The 19,326-nt window shown below is 28.9% G+C and overlaps 2 protein-coding genes across 3 annotated transcripts; both read right to left on the reverse strand.

Moving 5' to 3' along the window:
- Positions 1-1,772: 1,772 nt before the first annotated feature.
- On the reverse strand, positions 1,773-4,166 carry LOC112734145 (UDP-glucose 6-dehydrogenase 1). 2 transcript variants are annotated; one of them, XM_025783361.3, is made up of 3 exons: positions 4,029-4,166; positions 2,737-3,663; positions 1,773-2,604 (listed from the first exon to the last, which is right to left on the reverse strand). In XM_025783361.3, exons 2-3 carry the CDS (start codon positions 3,628-3,630, stop codon positions 2,056-2,058), a joined length of 1,443 nt encoding a protein of 480 aa, XP_025639146.1. In that variant the 5' UTR covers positions 3,631-3,663; positions 4,029-4,166; the 3' UTR covers positions 1,773-2,055. The 2 variants fall into 2 exon arrangements, with proteins under 2 accessions (XP_025639146.1, XP_072089704.1); XM_072233603.1 differs by lacking the exon at positions 4,029-4,166 and having other exon boundaries at positions 2,737-4,018.
- Positions 4,167-4,873: 707 nt separating this feature from the next.
- LOC112734146 (beta-glucosidase 40) lies at positions 4,874-12,199 on the reverse strand. The gene is made up of 13 exons (XM_025783362.3): positions 11,716-12,199; positions 9,177-9,243; positions 8,416-8,474; positions 8,249-8,324; positions 7,467-7,538; positions 7,271-7,358; positions 6,908-7,163; positions 6,344-6,459; positions 5,950-6,173; positions 5,804-5,835; positions 5,585-5,687; positions 5,283-5,391; positions 4,874-5,178 (listed from the first exon to the last, which is right to left on the reverse strand). The coding sequence occupies exons 1-13, from the start codon at positions 11,848-11,850 to the stop codon at positions 5,007-5,009; spliced, it is 1,509 nt and encodes a 502-aa protein (XP_025639147.1). The 5' UTR covers positions 11,851-12,199; the 3' UTR covers positions 4,874-5,006.
- Between the last annotated feature and the right edge of the window lie 7,127 nt (positions 12,200-19,326).

Genomic DNA, 19,326 nt, shown 5'->3' on the forward strand with positions numbered 1-19,326 from the left:
GTTATATCTTGGTTAAAGTATGGAAATTTTCACCGTTCCGTGATTTTCTTAACTTCTTCTCTCCTTGCATGGTTATAAAATATTCTTAAAACAATCTATACGAATTTTCGTTTTGTACTAAACAATTGTGCTTTCTGTAAATTTTTAACGCAACAAGGAGGATTTACAACCATTTATTTGGAGGTCGGAAGATGAAATGAAGGGAAAGATAGATTTTTCATCGTACACAACACAAGGATCTTTCTTTTCTTTTACAAGTTACTTACTCATGCGTTCTATTGTGAAAGTGATTTCGTAACTTTCAGCATTTTGGAGAGAAAAGGGAAGGAAAAGAGATAAAAGAAGTGGTTGATCACAAAACAAAGGGCAATTATACATACATATCACTTTATCGTATATATTCGTGCCGTTTATTATTCTTTATGCAAACATGTTTTATATCATGTTGTATTTTCCATTTTTCTAATTAATGAAAAATAAATAAATATACCAAAACTATCCTTCCTTTTTGATATCCAATCATGTATTATTTTTGTCACCAAAAAAAAATCATGTATTATTTTTAAATCAGTAAAAATAATTAATTTTTAAATTTGTTATGTAAAAAATTATTTAAATATATAAATCTAATTAAATAATAGTATAAAAGTCAATGCATAAAACATACACCCAATTTTAAATAGTATTTGAAATATGAAATAAAAATACTATATCAACCAAAATAATGACAATTTGTTAATGTTTCAGGACGGGTCAGAAATATTATTATAGGGCAATAATATATATAATATTAAAAGATTATGTAAAAAATTATATAATGTAAAATGTATTACAAAAATATATCGATAAAAAATATATTTTAAAATACAAAAAATATTATGTACTTTTTACTAACGAAGTGGTCGATTTTTCGTATCATAAAATTCATCAATAATAGAATCTGTGTCAAATTTTTCAACAATTTTTTTTTAATATAATTAAAAGACAATTAGTAAGAAATTCATCTTTCATTTTATTTCTGAGTTATTTTTCACAATATTCATAACTAAAAAAGATCTCTTAGTTGTAGTAGTTGAAACAGAAAGAATTAATACCAAATAAATCAAGAAGGACGCTCACAAAAAGAAAAAGAATCCACTTTATGGGATTTGAAAATTTTTATTTAATTAAAAAATATTAGTAATAATATCTTTTCAGATTTTTTTAATATTGTTACTTACTTTTTAGATATTAGAAATTATTAATATTTAGATTAAACTGAACTTTTATTTATATTAGACTAAATATTAAATAATTTTAAAAAAAAATTAAATCATACTTAATAACTTATTACTATTAATCGTTTTTAAAAAAAGTTGGGGACCGAGGTCTCCACTCGCCCCGCCTTATGTCCGTCCCTGGTTTCACGCATATATTGAAAAAAATATAAAATGGTTATTTCTCGATCATATTTCATACAAATTTGTATTTAAAAAAAAAAAAATAACATTACTTTATTTAATTTTTCTCTTATTCGGGGAAAAAATAAATAAGTGAAACTCTCATATTAAAATGTTTTCCATGTTTTCCATGTTTTAATTTATATATAATTGTAAAATATTTTGCATGAATACTCAAAATATTCATTAATTGTTTGCCATATTACTTCAAGAAATGTTAATGCAATGTATTTTTTCTTCCCTTTTTTACTTTATAGTGTTTTTACTTTTTAACAAGCTAAAGCCAGAGAACCAAAAAACACAAAATAATAGCATTTATCAATCAATGGCCAATAAGAAAAATGACTGTTATCCATTGTATTAAAGTTCCATAACTAGTCGCTTATTATATCTATAGGCAGGTCAATAAATAAGGAATTTCAGCTACCTAACAAGAAAATAATATAGGAAACAATAACGTGCCATAAACTTGGTACAAAGAGACAAAACCTTCTAAAAGAAAGTGTAAGTAAAAAAAGAATGAGAACATTCAACATATACCAGGATATGATGCATTTTATCTTGAATCAGAAGTTTCCCTCTGTATATAACTTTTTATTTTGTATTCTTTAATATATTATGCCACAGCAGGCATGTCCTTGAGCCATGGATCTAATGGCTTTCCAATGCAATAAACAATGAAGCCAATTTTCCTGAGCTTATCAGCATCCACAATGTTCCTTCCATCAAATACAAATGCTGGCTTCTGCATTGAATCAAACACCTTCTGATAATCAAGCTTCTTGAACTCATCCCACTCAGTTAGAATGCAGATACCATGTGAGTCCTTAGTTGCCTCGTATGCATCACCAACAATAGAAACTTGTTTTATTGAAGTAGGGCTTGCAGGTTGAAGATGTGAAGGGTGGTCCTTATCAAACTTCTTCATAGACAAATCCTTCAAAATCTGATCTTCAGTTACTTGAGGATCAAATATGCTCAATCTGGCCTTGTCCCCTAAGAGTCCCTTGCATACATCAATAGCTGGTGTCTCCCTTGTGTCCCCTGTATCCTTCTTGAAGGCGAATCCCAAGATCGCAATCTTCTTGCTTGAAACTGTATTGAACATGGACGAAACCACCCGGTTCACGAACCGCGACTTCTGGTAGTCATTCACCTTTACCACCTGTCATAAGTGCACTATTTACTATTTACTATTTACTATATATGCATTCCACATGCATGAGAATTGTTCACTTGGGTGCTAGTTCATATATTTTGGACTTATAGAAAGAAAAGAGTGCTAAGTTTAGTGTACCTGCTTCCAGTAATTCGCAACCTCAGGGAGGCCATTGCACTCACAAATGTAGACCAAATTGAGTATGTCCTTCTGGAAGCATGATCCACCGAATCCAACACTGGCATTCAAGAACTTGGGCCCGACTCTAGAATCCGTCCCGATGGAGTGCGAAACCTGCGAAACATCAGCACCAGTTGACTCACACAATGCAGACATTGCATTGACAGAGGAAATCCTCTGGGCAAGGAAAGCATTAGCAGCAAGCTTTGACAGTTCAGCAGACCAGAGATTAGTGCAGAGGATCCTCTCCTTAGGGACCCAATTAGCATACACATCTCTGAGGGCATTTATGGCTTTTTGCCCCTCAGGTGTCTCCCTTCCACCAATTAGCACCCTATCAGGATTAAACAGATCTTGAATTGCAGTTCCCTCAGCAAGAAACTCAGGATTTGATAGAATTGTGAAATTGATTCCTTTCTTGTTATGTGTCAAGATTCTCTCAATTGCCTCTGCAGTCTTCACAGGGACAGTTGATTTCTCAACCACAATCTTGTCCGACTTCGACACATCGGCGATCATCCTGGCAGCGCTCTCCCAGTAAGTTAAGTCGGCCGCCTTGCCTGCGCCGAGGCCCTGAGTCTTTGTAGGCGTGTTGACGGAAACAAAGATGATGTCAGACTCCGCCACGTGCTTCTCCACCTCCGTGCTAAAGAAGAGATTCTTCCCTCTGCATTGCTTCACCACATCATCCAGCCCTGGCTCGTAGATCGGCAGAGTTCCGCTGTTCCACGCATTGATTCTTGGTTCCGCTATGTCCACCACGGTTACTTGAACGTTAGGGCACTTCAATGCAATCACCGCCATTGTTGGCCCTCCAACATACCCGGCTCCAATGCAACAAATCTTCACCATTTTCTAGGTTTTCTATTTTTAGATTTTCAGCACCTACAATTTATGAAATTGATAATCATTCATCATTCAAATTTCATAGCATATGGAGATCTATTCTAACTCCTATCTATACCACTAAATCTAATATTCTATTGGTGCAATCATTATGTGATGTTACCTAAAATCAGAAAATGAAAGTGTTCTTGTTATCTAATTCTACACGCACACATGCAAACATGAAAAAAGAGACAAATTGTGGAATTAGACAAGTGTATGATACAATAAAATATATGGTAGCAGATCTTAGACAATTCACACAAGTGCCAATATTGGATCTCTATCCACCTACAAACAAAGAGTTCAACTTCAACCAAGTTTCTAAAGGCAACTCAAGATAAGAACATAGCTCGAATGATAACCTTGTTTGTGCGGTAGATTAGAAGAACAGAAGAAAAAGAAGAAAGTGACGGTGATGAGGGTGAAGGTTTGTTTCTGTTATGTGAATGTTTGTGTCTGTTCTGTGGTGAGCTAAAATAGTGGAATGAATTATTTCGGATCTATTTATAATGATGCTATAATTACATTGTAAGTGGCGCTATCAACTCATTAGTATCATATGTACATTTGAGGAATCAATATACATCCGTTCAAATTTCTGAAAATTAATCAATTTATTGTTTTGTTTATTTAATAGCTATAAACGTAAATGTTTACATATTAAAAGCAATGTCTTCTTTTTGTTTCTATTTATCATCTTTCTTGTTTGTTAGCGTTTTTTCCCCCAAATAATAAATATTTTCTTTTTAATTGAATATCATACTTAAATTAAATAAAACCACTGGAACAATAATTTTTTTTCTTTTTTTGTTATTTCTCGCAATACATTCTAACTCAACAAGCCAATAATTAATCGGTCATGAATTTAAACTCCACTTAAGTATTTGTCGGCCAATAATTTATATATATATATATATATATATATATATATATTAAAATTTAAATATTTGATGTTTTCATAAGTGAATAAGTGAGCTATTTATAATTATAAAGATTTTCTTTTTAAATTTTATTACTTATACAAATACTTGAACTAAGTTATGAATAGATTGATTTTCTGTATATAATAAATTAAGTTCATATTCATTTACAATATAGAAAATGAATATGTTTTAACATAATGATCTTGTAGAGTTAAATTTGAAACTCTGTCTAAAGTATATAGGCAAACTTGTTTCTTATTAAGAATAAGAAAGTTAAACCATCGTTAAAAATAAAATAAATTTCATTTTATTATCTTTAAACATTACAAATCATTGAATGTGGTTTCTTTTGCTTTCATGATCTAAACACAAGGTGTACACTATAACCTATATATGTATATATGATTTCGACAGCTATTAAGATGGTTTCAAGAAGTCCTTGAACCATTGAACAGATTGTTTAGGGTATCTCTTTAGATTGTTTTTGTAATCAACAAAGTATAGACCAAATCTTGAACTGTATCCAGCTGCCCACTCCCAGTTATCAAGTAGTGACCACACAAAATATCCCTTCACATTGCAACCATCTCTGCAATTCATCAAATCAGATAATCATTGCTAAGCTTATAATAATACAATTGACAAAAATATATTGGTAGTAATGAAATGAAGCCATAAATTATTAGTACATACTTTATAGCAGCTTGTAAATTAGATAAATAGCCACTGTGGTACCCAATCCGTTTCTCATCCTTTAGAGCATCCTTAATGGAGGTAAATGGGCTATTCCCATCATCCATCCCTGTCATAAGTCACAACCATTGTAGAAAGTAAAGATTTAGCTTTCTAGTCAAAACTATAATATATACACTTTAGTGTTATTTATGGAACATGAAAGTACACAGAACAAAGTATATTTTAGATTAATGCTTTAGATTCTGTGACATAATGTACATAGTAAGCATCAATTATGTAATTTATGTTTTGAAGGTTACCATTTTCTGTGATATAGACTGTAGGGTTTCCATACTTTTGTCTGATGTAGTTCATCAAGGTTCTCATGCTTTGTGGCACTATATACAACCATATAGAATTTGCCTGAGACAACACAGCATTTTAATTTTCAAAATTAGGTGGTGCTAAAATAGATTAGGCCAGGATCTCATATCACATATCAATTAGAAAAAAGAGAAGGTAATGATGCAAAGGCTTACCCTTTTTCCAATAGCTTTAGTACCATTGAATGCTGAAAGCAAGTGAAAAAAAGGAAAATACTTCAGTGACAGTGCAAAACAGAAAAATTACAGTGCCAACAAAATAAAAATAATGACTAGTTGATATTTGATAGTGTAGAACTTACGAAGAGTAACAGCACCAGAATCTGCAACAGTATCATGGAGCAGAACTCCAATGAGATTAGTTTTATTGTCTCTTGCATAAAAAGTGGTGTAATGATTGATTCCCACAAAATCTAAGGAACCTTTCACAAGGGCAGCCTCAGATGGGGTAAATTTTGGGAGCCTGTTCCCTACTCTGCTTCTCATTGAAGCTGGATAATCTCCAAACATCAAAGGATCAAGAAACCTATCATTATAATTAACTTAATTAGTAATTGGAATTTAAATAGGAGTAACGTTATTTGAATATAATATTTGTGAGACACTGGTATTATTAGATAAGATGTGAAATCTATTTGTTCTAAATTTCACATTTCATCTAATAATAAATAAGAATATCTTGATAAGTAGCCTTACCAGCCTAACTGGAAATCTTGTGCTCTTTGAGCAGCTTCAATGTCTTCTTTGGTGTTTGTTGCTGGCTCATACCAAATCACATCAAAGGCTATCCCAAGTGATCCACCCTGTGCAGCCTGTGGAATCACAAGTTCTTTACAAATTACAACCACATAAACTTTTTAATGACATACAGATTAAGAAATTATTAGTTACACAATTTTAGAAGACAACTTTTTTCATATTTCAAGAAAATAAATTATAAATTTGACACATTTTTATATATTCAGTTTTCTTCTTAAAAAGCGTCTCAATTTTCCAAGTACCAAAATGTTTTTCATGTCTACACAGAATTAGAAACCTGCACTAAAAGGTAATGAAAATAGAATTTAATTTCGATGCACTATTAGTGTAAAGTAATTTTATACGTGCATTTAAATACGTAATGTTATATCAGTAAAAATAACTACTTTTCACATTGACAGTGTAAATGATCATCCAAAAAAACGGATCTGATTGCATGACTGTGTAAAATATTTTACACTGTCAGTGGATCAAAATTAACCATAACCATAAAGTCTTCACCTTATACTTTTTTCTATATATATCAGCAACAAGTGCATGAGAACGAAGGACATTATGAGCAACAATGTAAGGTTCAGTAGCAGAGTTGCCAGCCCTACAAAACAGGTGAAGAACAATGGAGCATCTTCCAGGGGCCTGAAGACCAACATCATAGCCTTGTGTGGCAAATGTGTGTGGCTCATTAAATGTGATCCAATGCTTCACTCTGTCCCCAAATTTCTGAAAGCATATCTCAGCATAATTTGCAAAGTCATTTCTGCAAGTGTCACACAATCATTAGTATATTAATTTTACTTGAACTTATCATTAAGCACTGTAAGAATGCAATGACATAACATCACAAAGTTGAAAAATGCTTCATACATGATATCAGCACTGAGCCATCCATTATACTTGTCTTCTAAGGCTTGTGGTAGGTCCCAGTGGTATATGGTCACATATGGTTCAATTCCTGTAAACTCATCAAGCAATCAAAACCATATCTAATAAGTAATAAGCCCTCTTATTTATTTTTGCATCTGCATCTAAACTCTATTACTAAAAAAATCTAATTAATTACCTTTGGCGAGTAATGCGTCTATGAGTTTGTTATAGTAATCAACTCCTGCCTGGTTAATTTCTCCGGTTCCATCTGATACATGAATTTTAAAGCAGGTAAATTTGACATTTATAACTGAAAATATATACTGTATTTGATACTTGATAATTATCATATCAATCCTCTTCCTGAATTTAATTTTGATGTACTGTCAGTGTAAAATAATTTTATACGTGTATCTAATTACGTGTGTATCTAATTACGTAATGCTACATCAGTAAAAAAAATTACATTTCATATTGACAGCGTGAATAGTCATCTAAAAGAACGAATATAATTATACGACTGTGTAAAACACTTTATACTGTGAGTGCATTAAAATTAAACTCTTTCTTTTTCTTGCTGTAAAAATAAAAGAGTGCAGCAATTGATTTTTGTTTGGTATCTTGAAAGGGGAGATTCACAGTGGTGTCAAGTGTCAATCACTTGGGAACTACAACATTATTGTGTTATACGATGAAGTTATAGTACTACCTCACATGATAATGACATAAAGCAACACAATACAATGCAATTTGAGTGAATAGATCAAATTGATGAGATTGAACAATTAGTAGTATTTATAGCAGGTGGTCCACGTCCCTTGGATCACAATTCACAAGCATAATTAAGGCATTAAAGCGTTTACAATGAATAACAAAAGAACTGCATTTTTTTTTTTTTTTGAAAAAAAATTATAATAAATTAACTGGTTTATAATTAATGTCTATTGAAGGAATATAGTATATAATTGCTTTGCTTACTTGGAAAAATCCGAGTCCATGAAATGGAAAACCTATAGGCGTCCATTCCCATGTCCTTCATGAGTTGAATATCTTCCTGCCCCCAACATCCAATCCAAATTACAAAATTAAACAAATATCAAACTATTATTATATATCAAATATTTATAATATATTTAGCAACATACTTCGTATCGATGGTATTGATCCACTGCAACATCAGCATTGCTGAAATCGAGTATCTTGCCTGAAACAAAAGTTAAAGGGGAAAAAAAATTATTAGCCTCCATTTATTAAGTAAACAATTCCATGAGCTTTGAGTAAAAAATTAATATAAATATAAATACACCTTTATTTTTATCAGCTGAAATTAATCTGATTTTAGTTAGAATAGTTTTCAGACTTTATTTGGATATAGCAACAAAACAGCGAACATAACCAATTTTGTATAAGAATGAGAAACTGTAACTGTCTTAGACATTAAAGTCATATCATATATGCATGACATATGTTTCAACAGGAAAAATACAAATAGCTAATAAATACTCATATTGAAATTTATTATCACTTGACATCAATCTTATTTATATTTAGAATTTTGTTAACTTGTGTTTTAAGAACATAAATTAAGCATATCTTAAAAGAAAATGTTTTATAAAAGTTATGGTAAAATTTAATGCTTTTACATTTTTAATGCATTGAATACACATCAAAAGCATTAAAAAATATTTTATTATTATACTTTTAAAATGTATTCTTAGGACACAAATTAGTTAAATCCTTATATTTGAAAAAAAAAGATCACTAACAGTTTAGTCGATCCAAACCATAATTTAGTACTATATATTAAATTAAATAGAAATTAGAGTTAGAATTAGAATATAATTAAAGAGTAAGTTATGGATATTTAAATATGCATGTCTTTAGGTAGTAATGTATAGTTTATTACCAAAAGTATGTGAGAAAGTATCCCATACAGATGGTCCCCTTCCGTCTTCTTTTACTGCTCCTTCATACTACACAAAAGTCAACAATATTATTAATTCAATCACATGCTTGCATAGTTGTATATGAACAATTATTATATCATTATTGATGAGAGAAAAAAATAAAAAAGAAACGAAAACATGTTATGAAAAGCTAAACAAATAAAAGAGAGACGTTAACAAAATTCTTTTTAAGAACAAGAATAACAGTAGTTAATCAGTGTGCCTGCATAATAACAACAACAATAATATAGTTATTGCATCTAGAAATAAATCTTGTATTGTTAATGTAATATTGTCTTTAACAATCATCAAAACATACTTTTCTACAAGTTTTTTTTTATATAATTTTGATTTTGATATGTTGTGTTTATAAATTTTCTTATGCCATTCGAATTTTTAAGACAATTTTTAATATAGATGAAAAAAATTAACAAATATATTATTAAAATATAGTAAAGTTTATTTATCTTTTAAGTTTTAACCCAAAGGAAACCAGCTAGAGAGCTTGTAGCTTACTAATTACTTAAGTTTAATTCAACAAGTACAGAAAAAATAATTAATTAATTTTAGGTGAATTATAGAATAAAGATGTAAATTTACAAAAAAAAAATTTATAGAATGAAATAATACTTGAAAAACTAGGGTTCACACTTTGAATAATAATAATAATATAATAAAAATAACTACACAAAAAAATTTATATTCTCTTCTTATATATACAATTTTAATCTGTACAGTAGAATGTTCTTTAATTTTATTGTGAATTGAACTTGACTTTTTTATGCTAAAAGTTCGGTGGGTATCCAACATGCATAAACACATGTGATATCCATATCCTGCCCAACAAATGTTAGAACAAATTATTTTTATACTTATATTTTTTTTATGTCTCTTTTTATTTTTATTTTTATTTTTTAACTAAAATTTTTTGTTATTAATTCTTAAATTATTGAATCAATTTGATTATTGAACTTAATTATCAACATAACTTGACCATATAACATCACCTATTATTTTGTATTATAGAGAGGTAAGAATATATTCTTATTATAGCCTTAATTTTTCATAAAATGATTTTTGAATGAAAGAAATAACATTTTAATTCTAAAAAAAATCTTCTTTATATAAAATGTATTAAATGTAAGAAGACATATATTAAAAGAAGACTCCAAGAAATTAAATGTTGATGTGATTTTTTTGTAAATCTACTTGAAAAAATTAAATCTTTTTATCTTCTAAATTTAAAAATTTTATAATAAATAAATTTTTTCATATGAATAGCAAAATGAAATTAAAAAATGTCCAAAGATCAATTTTTCTCCCTTTATTTTTTGTATGCACCTACTTCTAAAAGATATTGTAGATATCCCAACAAAAAATTGGATCATCAAATGCGTGAACCATTTATTTTTTATAAAAGATAGTGTATTTAATTAAACTTAAATTATTTCTGAATGATCAAAATATCACTGTATGTTCTCTGAATTCAGAGACTGTTTTATCAAAATTAAATATTGTAGAGACTAACATGATATTTTATTCGGATTATAATTATAATAGAATATATGAAAGGTAATACCGTTCTACTGGAAATTCATAGCCATTAGGTATAGTGCCACACAGTTCAAGAGCCTCACGTGCATTGTCATCAATTTTGTGCTTTTTATACCATATTTTCTTTTTAGGGAATTCCATACGTTCATGTTTTATAAATGATATAGGTAATTTCATCACATTATTATTTAAGTTTTCTTTCTGGTACATTCTTGGCCCTTCCTTTTGCCTTTAATCTTCCTTTCCGTCAAAAGAAAAAGGAAATAAAAAACAGAAGATGAGGAAAAGAAGAAAGCCTCCACTATTGTGTTGATTCAATCTCAAAATTTCCAATATTAAAAAAATTTGAAATTATCTTTTTCTGAAAAATAAAATCAATGAGAGTCAAACAATAAGGTAGTGCGTGACCGGAATGAGGACAAAGTTTGTTATATTATTATATGGCATCCACCAATCAAACGATATAATTCATAACAATATAACGGGCAATAACACTATTAATCTGGCAGTGGTTGTTGTGGTTCTTTTTATCAATCTTATCTTCTCTCCATCACTCATCTCCGGTAACGGTTTCTTCTATTCATGCTCCGCACCATTGATACCATCTAAAACCTCGAAACATATACCTACCTATTTATTTTTCATATTTTATTATTCCTAACTTCTCAACAAGTGGCTATCGAGATAATTAATATTTAAGTGATTAAACGAGATAAAACTCATAAAAGTATAGAGGGATATTAGAACGCTATCAGAATTTATTAGTCATTAATATTTAAAAATATTAAATAAAATATGTGATTAAATTATTAAATTAAATAAATTAAATTAAAAAAATTAAATTAACGACGACTAAATATAATAAATTCTGATAATACGAATAGTTTTCAAAATATAAGTACCTGATATTTATCGGAGTTTTCTAGAAGAGAAGAGAAGACTAACCTGAAAGGCAGAAGAAGCAGTGCCAAATGTAAAGCCGTTAGGAAAGTCCGCCCTGCTTATCTCCGATTTACACATCGCAACTTGAAGCATCAGTGTAATTACCATGGCTGCCATTATGCCTCTTCTCAACCCCATACTTACTTATTAACAATCAGAAGAAGGAAAAATTGTATGTACAAGTGATGATGATAGATGTAGGAGCTTATACATAATTATATATAGATATAAGAGAGAGAAAGGCGGGATTAGCGGTACAGATTGGGGAGAGTGTGAATGGGGAAAGGTATCATGCTAGAAAAAGAAAGGGAATGTGGCCATATGCCCATATCATGCTATGTTGTTAGTTGTTACTTGTTAGTGCGTGCTGGTGGGGGTTCTGTTACAATGGTCAAATTCTGTTTATTAATATTAGAGAAATTTTAGTTGTATCGGAATATTTTAAAAAAAAATTTAGGAGTGAGATTCGAATTCAAAACCTTCGAGTAAAAATGAAAAAATGATGTTTTTTTTTTATTAAGATAAGAAGACAGAAAAATTATGTCTTGTATTATTATTATTATTATTATTATTATTATTATTATTATTATTATTATTATTATTATTATTATTATTATAAGAAATTATTTATATATAATATATATTATATAAATTCGTTATTTGGATGTTGGCCTAATACGGAAGAACATCTCTCTCAGACTCTCACACACACCATGAATGTTTGGATTGCTTTCCCATCTTGTTTTCTCACCACATTTTTATTTTTTATATATCAGTACTAAAAATTAGTCATTATATATTTATATATAAATATATATTATTTAATTTATTTTTTAATATATATTTTATATTTTAATATTTATTATAATTAATTTTGATATACACTTAACAACTTAATATAATTATTTTATCTTTATCCCTTTTTAAAAATCTAATACACGCATATCCGGCATACATCTTAATCAATATAATGTGATTTTATACTAATATCTTCGTAAGTTCGTATATTGGAGGGATCTGTTTTAATTAGGTATTACTTTTATTGACTTGTTCATTCAATAACTAACTTATTTGTGGTGAAATTTATCCTCAATTGTTGAATTTTAACATCATACTATTAGATCAATCTACTAAAAATTAATAAATTTTAAAATTAATTAATTTAAAATTTGGAATTTTGATTATATATCATGATAATACTTTATTTTTAAATATATTAACAGTTTTAAATTACATATGAATTAGATTATATTTATTAATATCAGAATTTTCTGAAACTTAATCAAACTATATCAGATGAGCAACATTTCTATTTTGCAATTGAATCAATACTAATCAATTCTCTAATTTTTTCATTAAAGATATTGACCTCTTAATTTTTCTCGTTTAATAAATTGATTATTAAAATAATTATCAGATATTAAATTGATAAATTCATAATGTATATATACACAGAGTTATTATTTGACAATATAAATTAAGAGTCACAGCTAGTAAAGTTACAATGGACGTAGCAGCACAATCCGATTTTGAGAAAATGTCTGGCTATCTAGTGGGGTCTTGAAGGAGATGTTCCCAAGACTGTTCTCGATCTCAAACCTTAAAGGATCTGTTATTGGGACTGTGAGTTTTGGGATGGATTAGAGTGGATATGGAGCTTCCAGTGGAGGAGATCGCTGTTTCAATGGGAATTGGAGCTTTTGAACCAACTCCATGAGATCTTACTGACAGTAAAGCTATCAACTAAGAGAAGGATAGGGTTGTCTGAAAATTTGATAGAACTGGTATTTTCTCGACTAAATCATTTGTACAGGTGATGCAAGAAGCGGTCTCCCCAAAGAAAATAACGAACTATAACTTTACTAGTGTTGTTTGGAGGGGTTTCGTCCCACACAGGGTTGAACTGTTTACTTGATTTGTGTTGATTGAGAGGGTGAGTACTAAAGAACGACTATCCAGACTAGGTGTTATTGGTCAGAGTGATAATATGTGTGCTTTATGCAGTAAGACTGTTGAGTTCGCTTTTCATCTGTTTATTAGTTGCGAGATCACTTGGCAGGTGTGGAGTGCGTGGCTGTTCGCCCTTGGAAGGTCATGGACCATACCAAGTACACTGAAGCAACACTTTGAGAGTTGGACGCATGCGGCACGGAGAAAGTTTGAGAGAAAGAGGTGATTGGTTGGATTCTTTACTGTTATTTGGGCAATTTGGCTAGAGAAAAATGATCGAATTTTCAATAACCATGGCTCAGAAGTCGTCGAAATAATTAACAGGTCCTTCATGTTCTCTGATGAGTGGCTTGGTGGTGCTTTCTTTGGTTGTTGATGGCAATGACAAAAATAACCAAAAGTTGATACCACTCTTAAAATTATTAGTAATATTTGTAATTTGAGATTTACTTATGTTCTTGACTCTAATTACTCTACTGTGCTATGTTGAGTAATTCAAACAAAAAAGAGTCACAGTTAGTATATATATGTATGCAAACGAATTCATCCTCGTCATATCGTTCATGGATATGGTTCTATGTACGTTAGGACTTTCTTATGTTCTTATTAGAATTAATTAAGACTATCTATCTAATAATAGGGGTCGTTTTAGTATAAGTAAATTTAATTTTAGATAAAATTTTATATGTCATGAAAAATTCTTTTGAGCAGAGGATTCAAACCGTAAACCATTCTGATTCTCCAGGCTGCAGAGAAATAAGGACTAATACTTTTCTGTTAAATATTTATAACCAAATATAAAGAATTAGTTGTTAATGAATTATAATTTAAATGATATATTTTTTTTTATATTCAATTAGAAGTTTTGAGTTTAAATTTGACTCTTAACTTTAAAATATATATATATATATATATATATATAAAATTAGTTATACGTATTAAATCTAAAAATTACTTCATAAAATGAAGTAAAGTTTTTATACTTAAAGACTCTAGTATTATCATCCTCGCTCACGCTCGAGACCAGAGTTTAATGTAAATTAATTATTGTACGACTAAATTAATTGTATTTATATCTAAGAATGTAAATTAAAGCTTGCTGTAGCCATGTAGGACTACTAGGACTATACTCCAACAACCATAGGATAGAGTTTAATGCTATAAATCTTAAATTGGAAAAGATTAATTGAACATTAAGAGTAGGGTTTAAATAAAATAAAGAAACCTCTTACATCTCCTAAAAAGCATAAAAAATGAGGAAAAACAATGATAAACAACAAGATTATTTTATTCAAATAAATAATAAACATACATGTCGTATTTACTAACATTATAACTTGATGTTATGATATATTTTTTTCCTTTACAACTTGTAGCATTAGCATATATATTGCAATGACAAAAGTAAAATGTTTTGGATAAAAAATTTTAAAAGAACGTTACAAACAATAACTATACTTTTCCAATAAAAAATAAAATAATAAAATTCTAACTAAAAATATCTTTTTTACTTATTTATATAATTAAATTATGTGAATGCCTTTTCATAATCCGAGTGACTTGTTATCATTTATGTCTGCTGTACTTAAAACGTTATGCATTAATTAATAGTCAATCTTTTATCAAATCCTAATTAAAATCGTACTGCATTAAGGAATAATTCTCAAACGCGTTATATAATTTAAGTATGGTAATATTAGAGAGACAAAAAAAAATAATAAAAAATTATCTTATTTAATATTTATTAATTATTGTGATAATTAATAAATATTAAATAAGATAAGTTATAGTTATTTTTTGTAATTTTTATTACTACCAAATATTACTGTTTAAGTCAAGATTTATGTTAAAAACATTTAACTAAAAAAGGAAGATGTCATCATTCTATTTTTGTGGTCTCAACATATTAAAGTATTAAACGCTTTATATTTTAATTTGATACTTTTTATTTTTTATTTTCTTTTCTTTATTAGTGAAACATTTTTCTTTCTAAATTCACTTTTTACTAACTGATTTTTTTCGAAAATCTATAGTCTCTTCCTCTACAGTATTAAAATAAATTATTTCATTTTTTTTTTTACAAAAATACACTTCAATTTTAATTATACACAGATTAGCGATGTTTTTTATTGATTAAAATTACAATAATTATAAAATATTTATTTCATTAATATAATAAATTGTATTTATTTTTTCATTCTTAAAGGCTCTAAAAACAAATTCGGAAGGCGATCAGGTAGTGTAATTTTTTAATTTTAATGGTAAATTTAGTATTAAATAAATGTGCTTTCTCTTTTTAAATATCTATGAGGATTCTAAAGTTGATTTTTTTGTTGTTGAGAATTTAGAAAGTTAAAACCCCTAAAGATTGTACACTTTTTTTTGGCTAGTTGCTAATGAAATTCTTTTGACAAATGAGATTGAGTTTGCAGGCACATGACACAAGAGAATACTTGCTCAGTTTGTGGTTCTTCTTCAAAATCTTTGCTCCACGTCCATTGTGAGTATAGAGTCGCAAAAAATACGTGAAGAGCATTGCCGCTTCATTGAGTTTTGGTAAGTTCTTTGACCAATTCCTCTTTTTCCGATTGTTAAAGAACTTATTAACTCAATCTTATTTTCCAAGGCGTTCTTTGACCCTTGTTGTTTACTTGCATCCGATGCTCTCTCTGGCATCGTCGTAACTGTTCGATTCCTCGCAGGTCCGGTAAGATGAAGAGTTGTATGGGATGGGATGGGATTTGGATCTTGAACGCGAGATCTGTGGAATGGAAGGCTGGTGGGACTCGTCGATTGATTGGCGGGTGGAGTCACCTGCAAGGACACTCCAATACTAAAGTAAGCGTTTGTACAAAAAAACGACGAAATTAGGGTAAGGTGTGATGTACCTTGGAGAGGAGTAGGTTCCTTCCCTTTATCCCTTGTCCTCGAGTGGACCTTTTTACTTGGACCCAATTGTCTGAAAGCTGCCAACTATCCAGACGATAGTGAAGGGTATTGTGTTATGTGATGGCTCGGACGTATTGATATCCCGTCGGGTCGTGGGTCCGTCGGATGGACCCCAATTTTTGTTGGGTGGGTCGGAATAGCAACAAATATATTTTTGAGAGGGACAATGCAGTAAATGAAAGTAAGATTTATGATTTGGCTGTACACTTACCAAAGAGTATAACTTATATTAGGAGATAGTTTGGGTAAAGAAAAGAATTGGATGCTTTGCTGAAAAACAAATCCGTTGGATACCCCCAAACTTGCCTCCCCCCTATTAAGCTGAATTCTAATGGTTCTGTTACAAAGGACAGTCAGACGGTTTGCGTTTTACTTGTTATAGTGCGAGTCTAGGTAATTGTATGGTAACTTAGCAGAACTATGGAGTATTCTGTTAGATTTGGAATTGACTCTAAACTTTGGGTGTACATAAATATTTACATGGAAGTGAACTCTAAGGTAGCACTACCTTCAAAAAATCATTAAATTGCACTCTACAAAAATATTAGTTTTGGCTATTAAAAAACAGTGTAGTAAATTAAGTAATTGGAACATTTATCTTGAGTTTCAAAAAAAAAAAAATGTTTGTACAGATAGATTGACATGACAAAAACATGAGTTTCAACTGGAATGTGTTATTTTTTTTTCTTTTCTATTTTTTTGTGTATTTTTTTTAAGTTTTCATGCAAATTTTATTGAAACTACATTTTCTAGGATAGTTTTTATTTAGTTTTTTTTCCGGGGCTTTATGTCCATCATCTATAAAAAATAAATTGTATTTATTTTTAATATTTTACCACATAATTATAAAATATTTTTACTTTTTAAAAAACATTTAATTCAATATTTTTATACATTTCATGGTTAATGAAATATATATTTAAAATGCATTTTATTACATTAATTAATTATATATTTATATTGGTATTGCAATTTGAATCTATAAAAAAATTTATTGCTAACTTAATTATTTAAATTTTGTTGTAAAACAAACTAAGAAGTACTTAATTTTAATCTAGCAAAGTAACAAGAAAGAGTAGTTTAATTTAAATATCTAAACGAGGAGAATTTGTTTATTTATTTTTACCAATTGGATTGAATGGATAGATATGAGATCCAAATCAATTAAGTCCTGTATCTCATTTAATAATAAAACTATAAAAGAACATGAACCAATCAATATAGAGTAAACATAGGGGTAAATATAACACGCACAACACTTTTAACGTCACAATCTTGCTTCATTGAATCAATGCAGCATCCCCTCTTTCACTACTTACTTTTAAATTCATAAACTAGCTAAGGTACAATATACACAACATGACATTTCATCTTGTATGATATATGCAAAGATGAAATTTCCTTGTAATTTCCGTTTAACACGTTAACTACTAGTTAATTAGTAGTAGTAACAATCGATATAGATATAGTCATATAGATATAAAAGATTGTCATTTTATTTATTTATTTATTTTCCGCGGTTCAATATGCCATGTTATCAACCATAAATTGTACGTTAGCTTTTTTTTTTTTAAGGTATTTTTTAACTCAATAAATTAAGTATTAATTCGTCACGAATTTGAATTTTATTTAACATTGGTCTATTGTTAGGTAATCAATTATTACATATATAAATCGAAATTTGAATTTTTAATACTTATTTAAGCAGATGAATAAGTTGATTATTTTTGTTTTAGTTAAATCTTAGAAGTTAGAAGGAACACGTCCACGCGCTACCATTCTCGTACTTTAATACTGGACTCCTTAGTTAACAGAGTATTACACTCAAATTTATTGAATTGATTAGCTAATTAAAACGATAAAATCTTCAAGCTTTCAATTTCGTAGAAGGAACATATATAACACGAACTCACTCTTCTAAGCATTAATGGTATATACGTACGTACGATGAAAACTTTATCTATAATATGGGAAATGCTAGGTAAACAATTATTATTTTGAACAACATGAACAATTATCAATCAAATAAAAATACAGTACATCTTAGTTTAATGCTACTAATTAAATTTAAGATTAATTTATTCTTTTAACCCTATTAATTTACATTGTTTACATATTGTTCAAAAATGTTGTTGGTTATCTATACTTTTCCATATAATATATATTAGATTCTGTTGTTTTGTTTATTTTTTTTTTCCCTTTCTTTTCGGTGAATTTTCCTCCTTATTGCTTTCAAGGAACAAATAAGGCCCATTCTTATATGCTTTAATTTTAACGATAGGTTCCGTACAGAATAATAGTATATAACTATATGAGTAAATTGTTAAATTAATTTTCGAAAAAAATATTCATTTTTTAAATTAATTTTAAAATATTTTTTTAACGTAATTCGTATTTTAAAGACCTTAAATTAGTTGTTAGTTTTTCTATCATTTTTATTATTAACGGTGTCAAAATTTATTGATATGATATATTAAGAAATATCACAACACATACTTATTAGTAGACTAATAGTCCTAATTGATTATTAACATGATTAATTTATGAAATTTGATCAAATTAACTCCAAATTAAAAAATTTCAATACGTCAAGTTCTTCTCTCAATTAGGTTTTGATTTAATCTAATTTCATAAATTTATTATGTTAATAGTCAATTAAGACTCATAGATATGTGTTGTGGTATCACTTAACATGCTACATTAGCAAATTTTAAC

Source organism: Arachis hypogaea, chromosome 3, assembly GCF_003086295.3.
Source record: "Arachis hypogaea cultivar Tifrunner chromosome 3, arahy.Tifrunner.gnm2.J5K5, whole genome shotgun sequence".
NCBI classification, from domain to species: Eukaryota; Viridiplantae; Streptophyta; class Magnoliopsida; order Fabales; family Fabaceae; genus Arachis; species Arachis hypogaea.

Bases quoted from the DNA above. Each gene is read 5' to 3' on its own strand.
- LOC112734145 (XM_025783361.3), bottom strand. From the start codon at position 3,630: ATGGTGAAGATTTGTTGCATTGGAGCCGGGTATGTTGGAGGGCCAACA. The intron at 2,605-2,736 runs GTACACTAAACT...CACTTATGACAG, and splicing joins TTGCGAATTACTGGAAGCAG to GTGGTAAAGGTGAATGACTA.
- LOC112734146 (XM_025783362.3), bottom strand. From the start codon at position 11,850: ATGGGGTTGAGAAGAGGCATAATGGCAGCCATGGTAATTACACTGATG. The intron at 7,164-7,270 runs GTATGAAGCATT...TGACACTTGCAG, and splicing joins TGGCTCAGTGCTGATATCAT to AAATGACTTTGCAAATTATG. The intron at 5,688-5,803 runs GTAAGCCTTTGC...GTGTTGTCTCAG, and splicing joins CTAAAGCTATTGGAAAAAGG to GCAAATTCTATATGGTTGTA.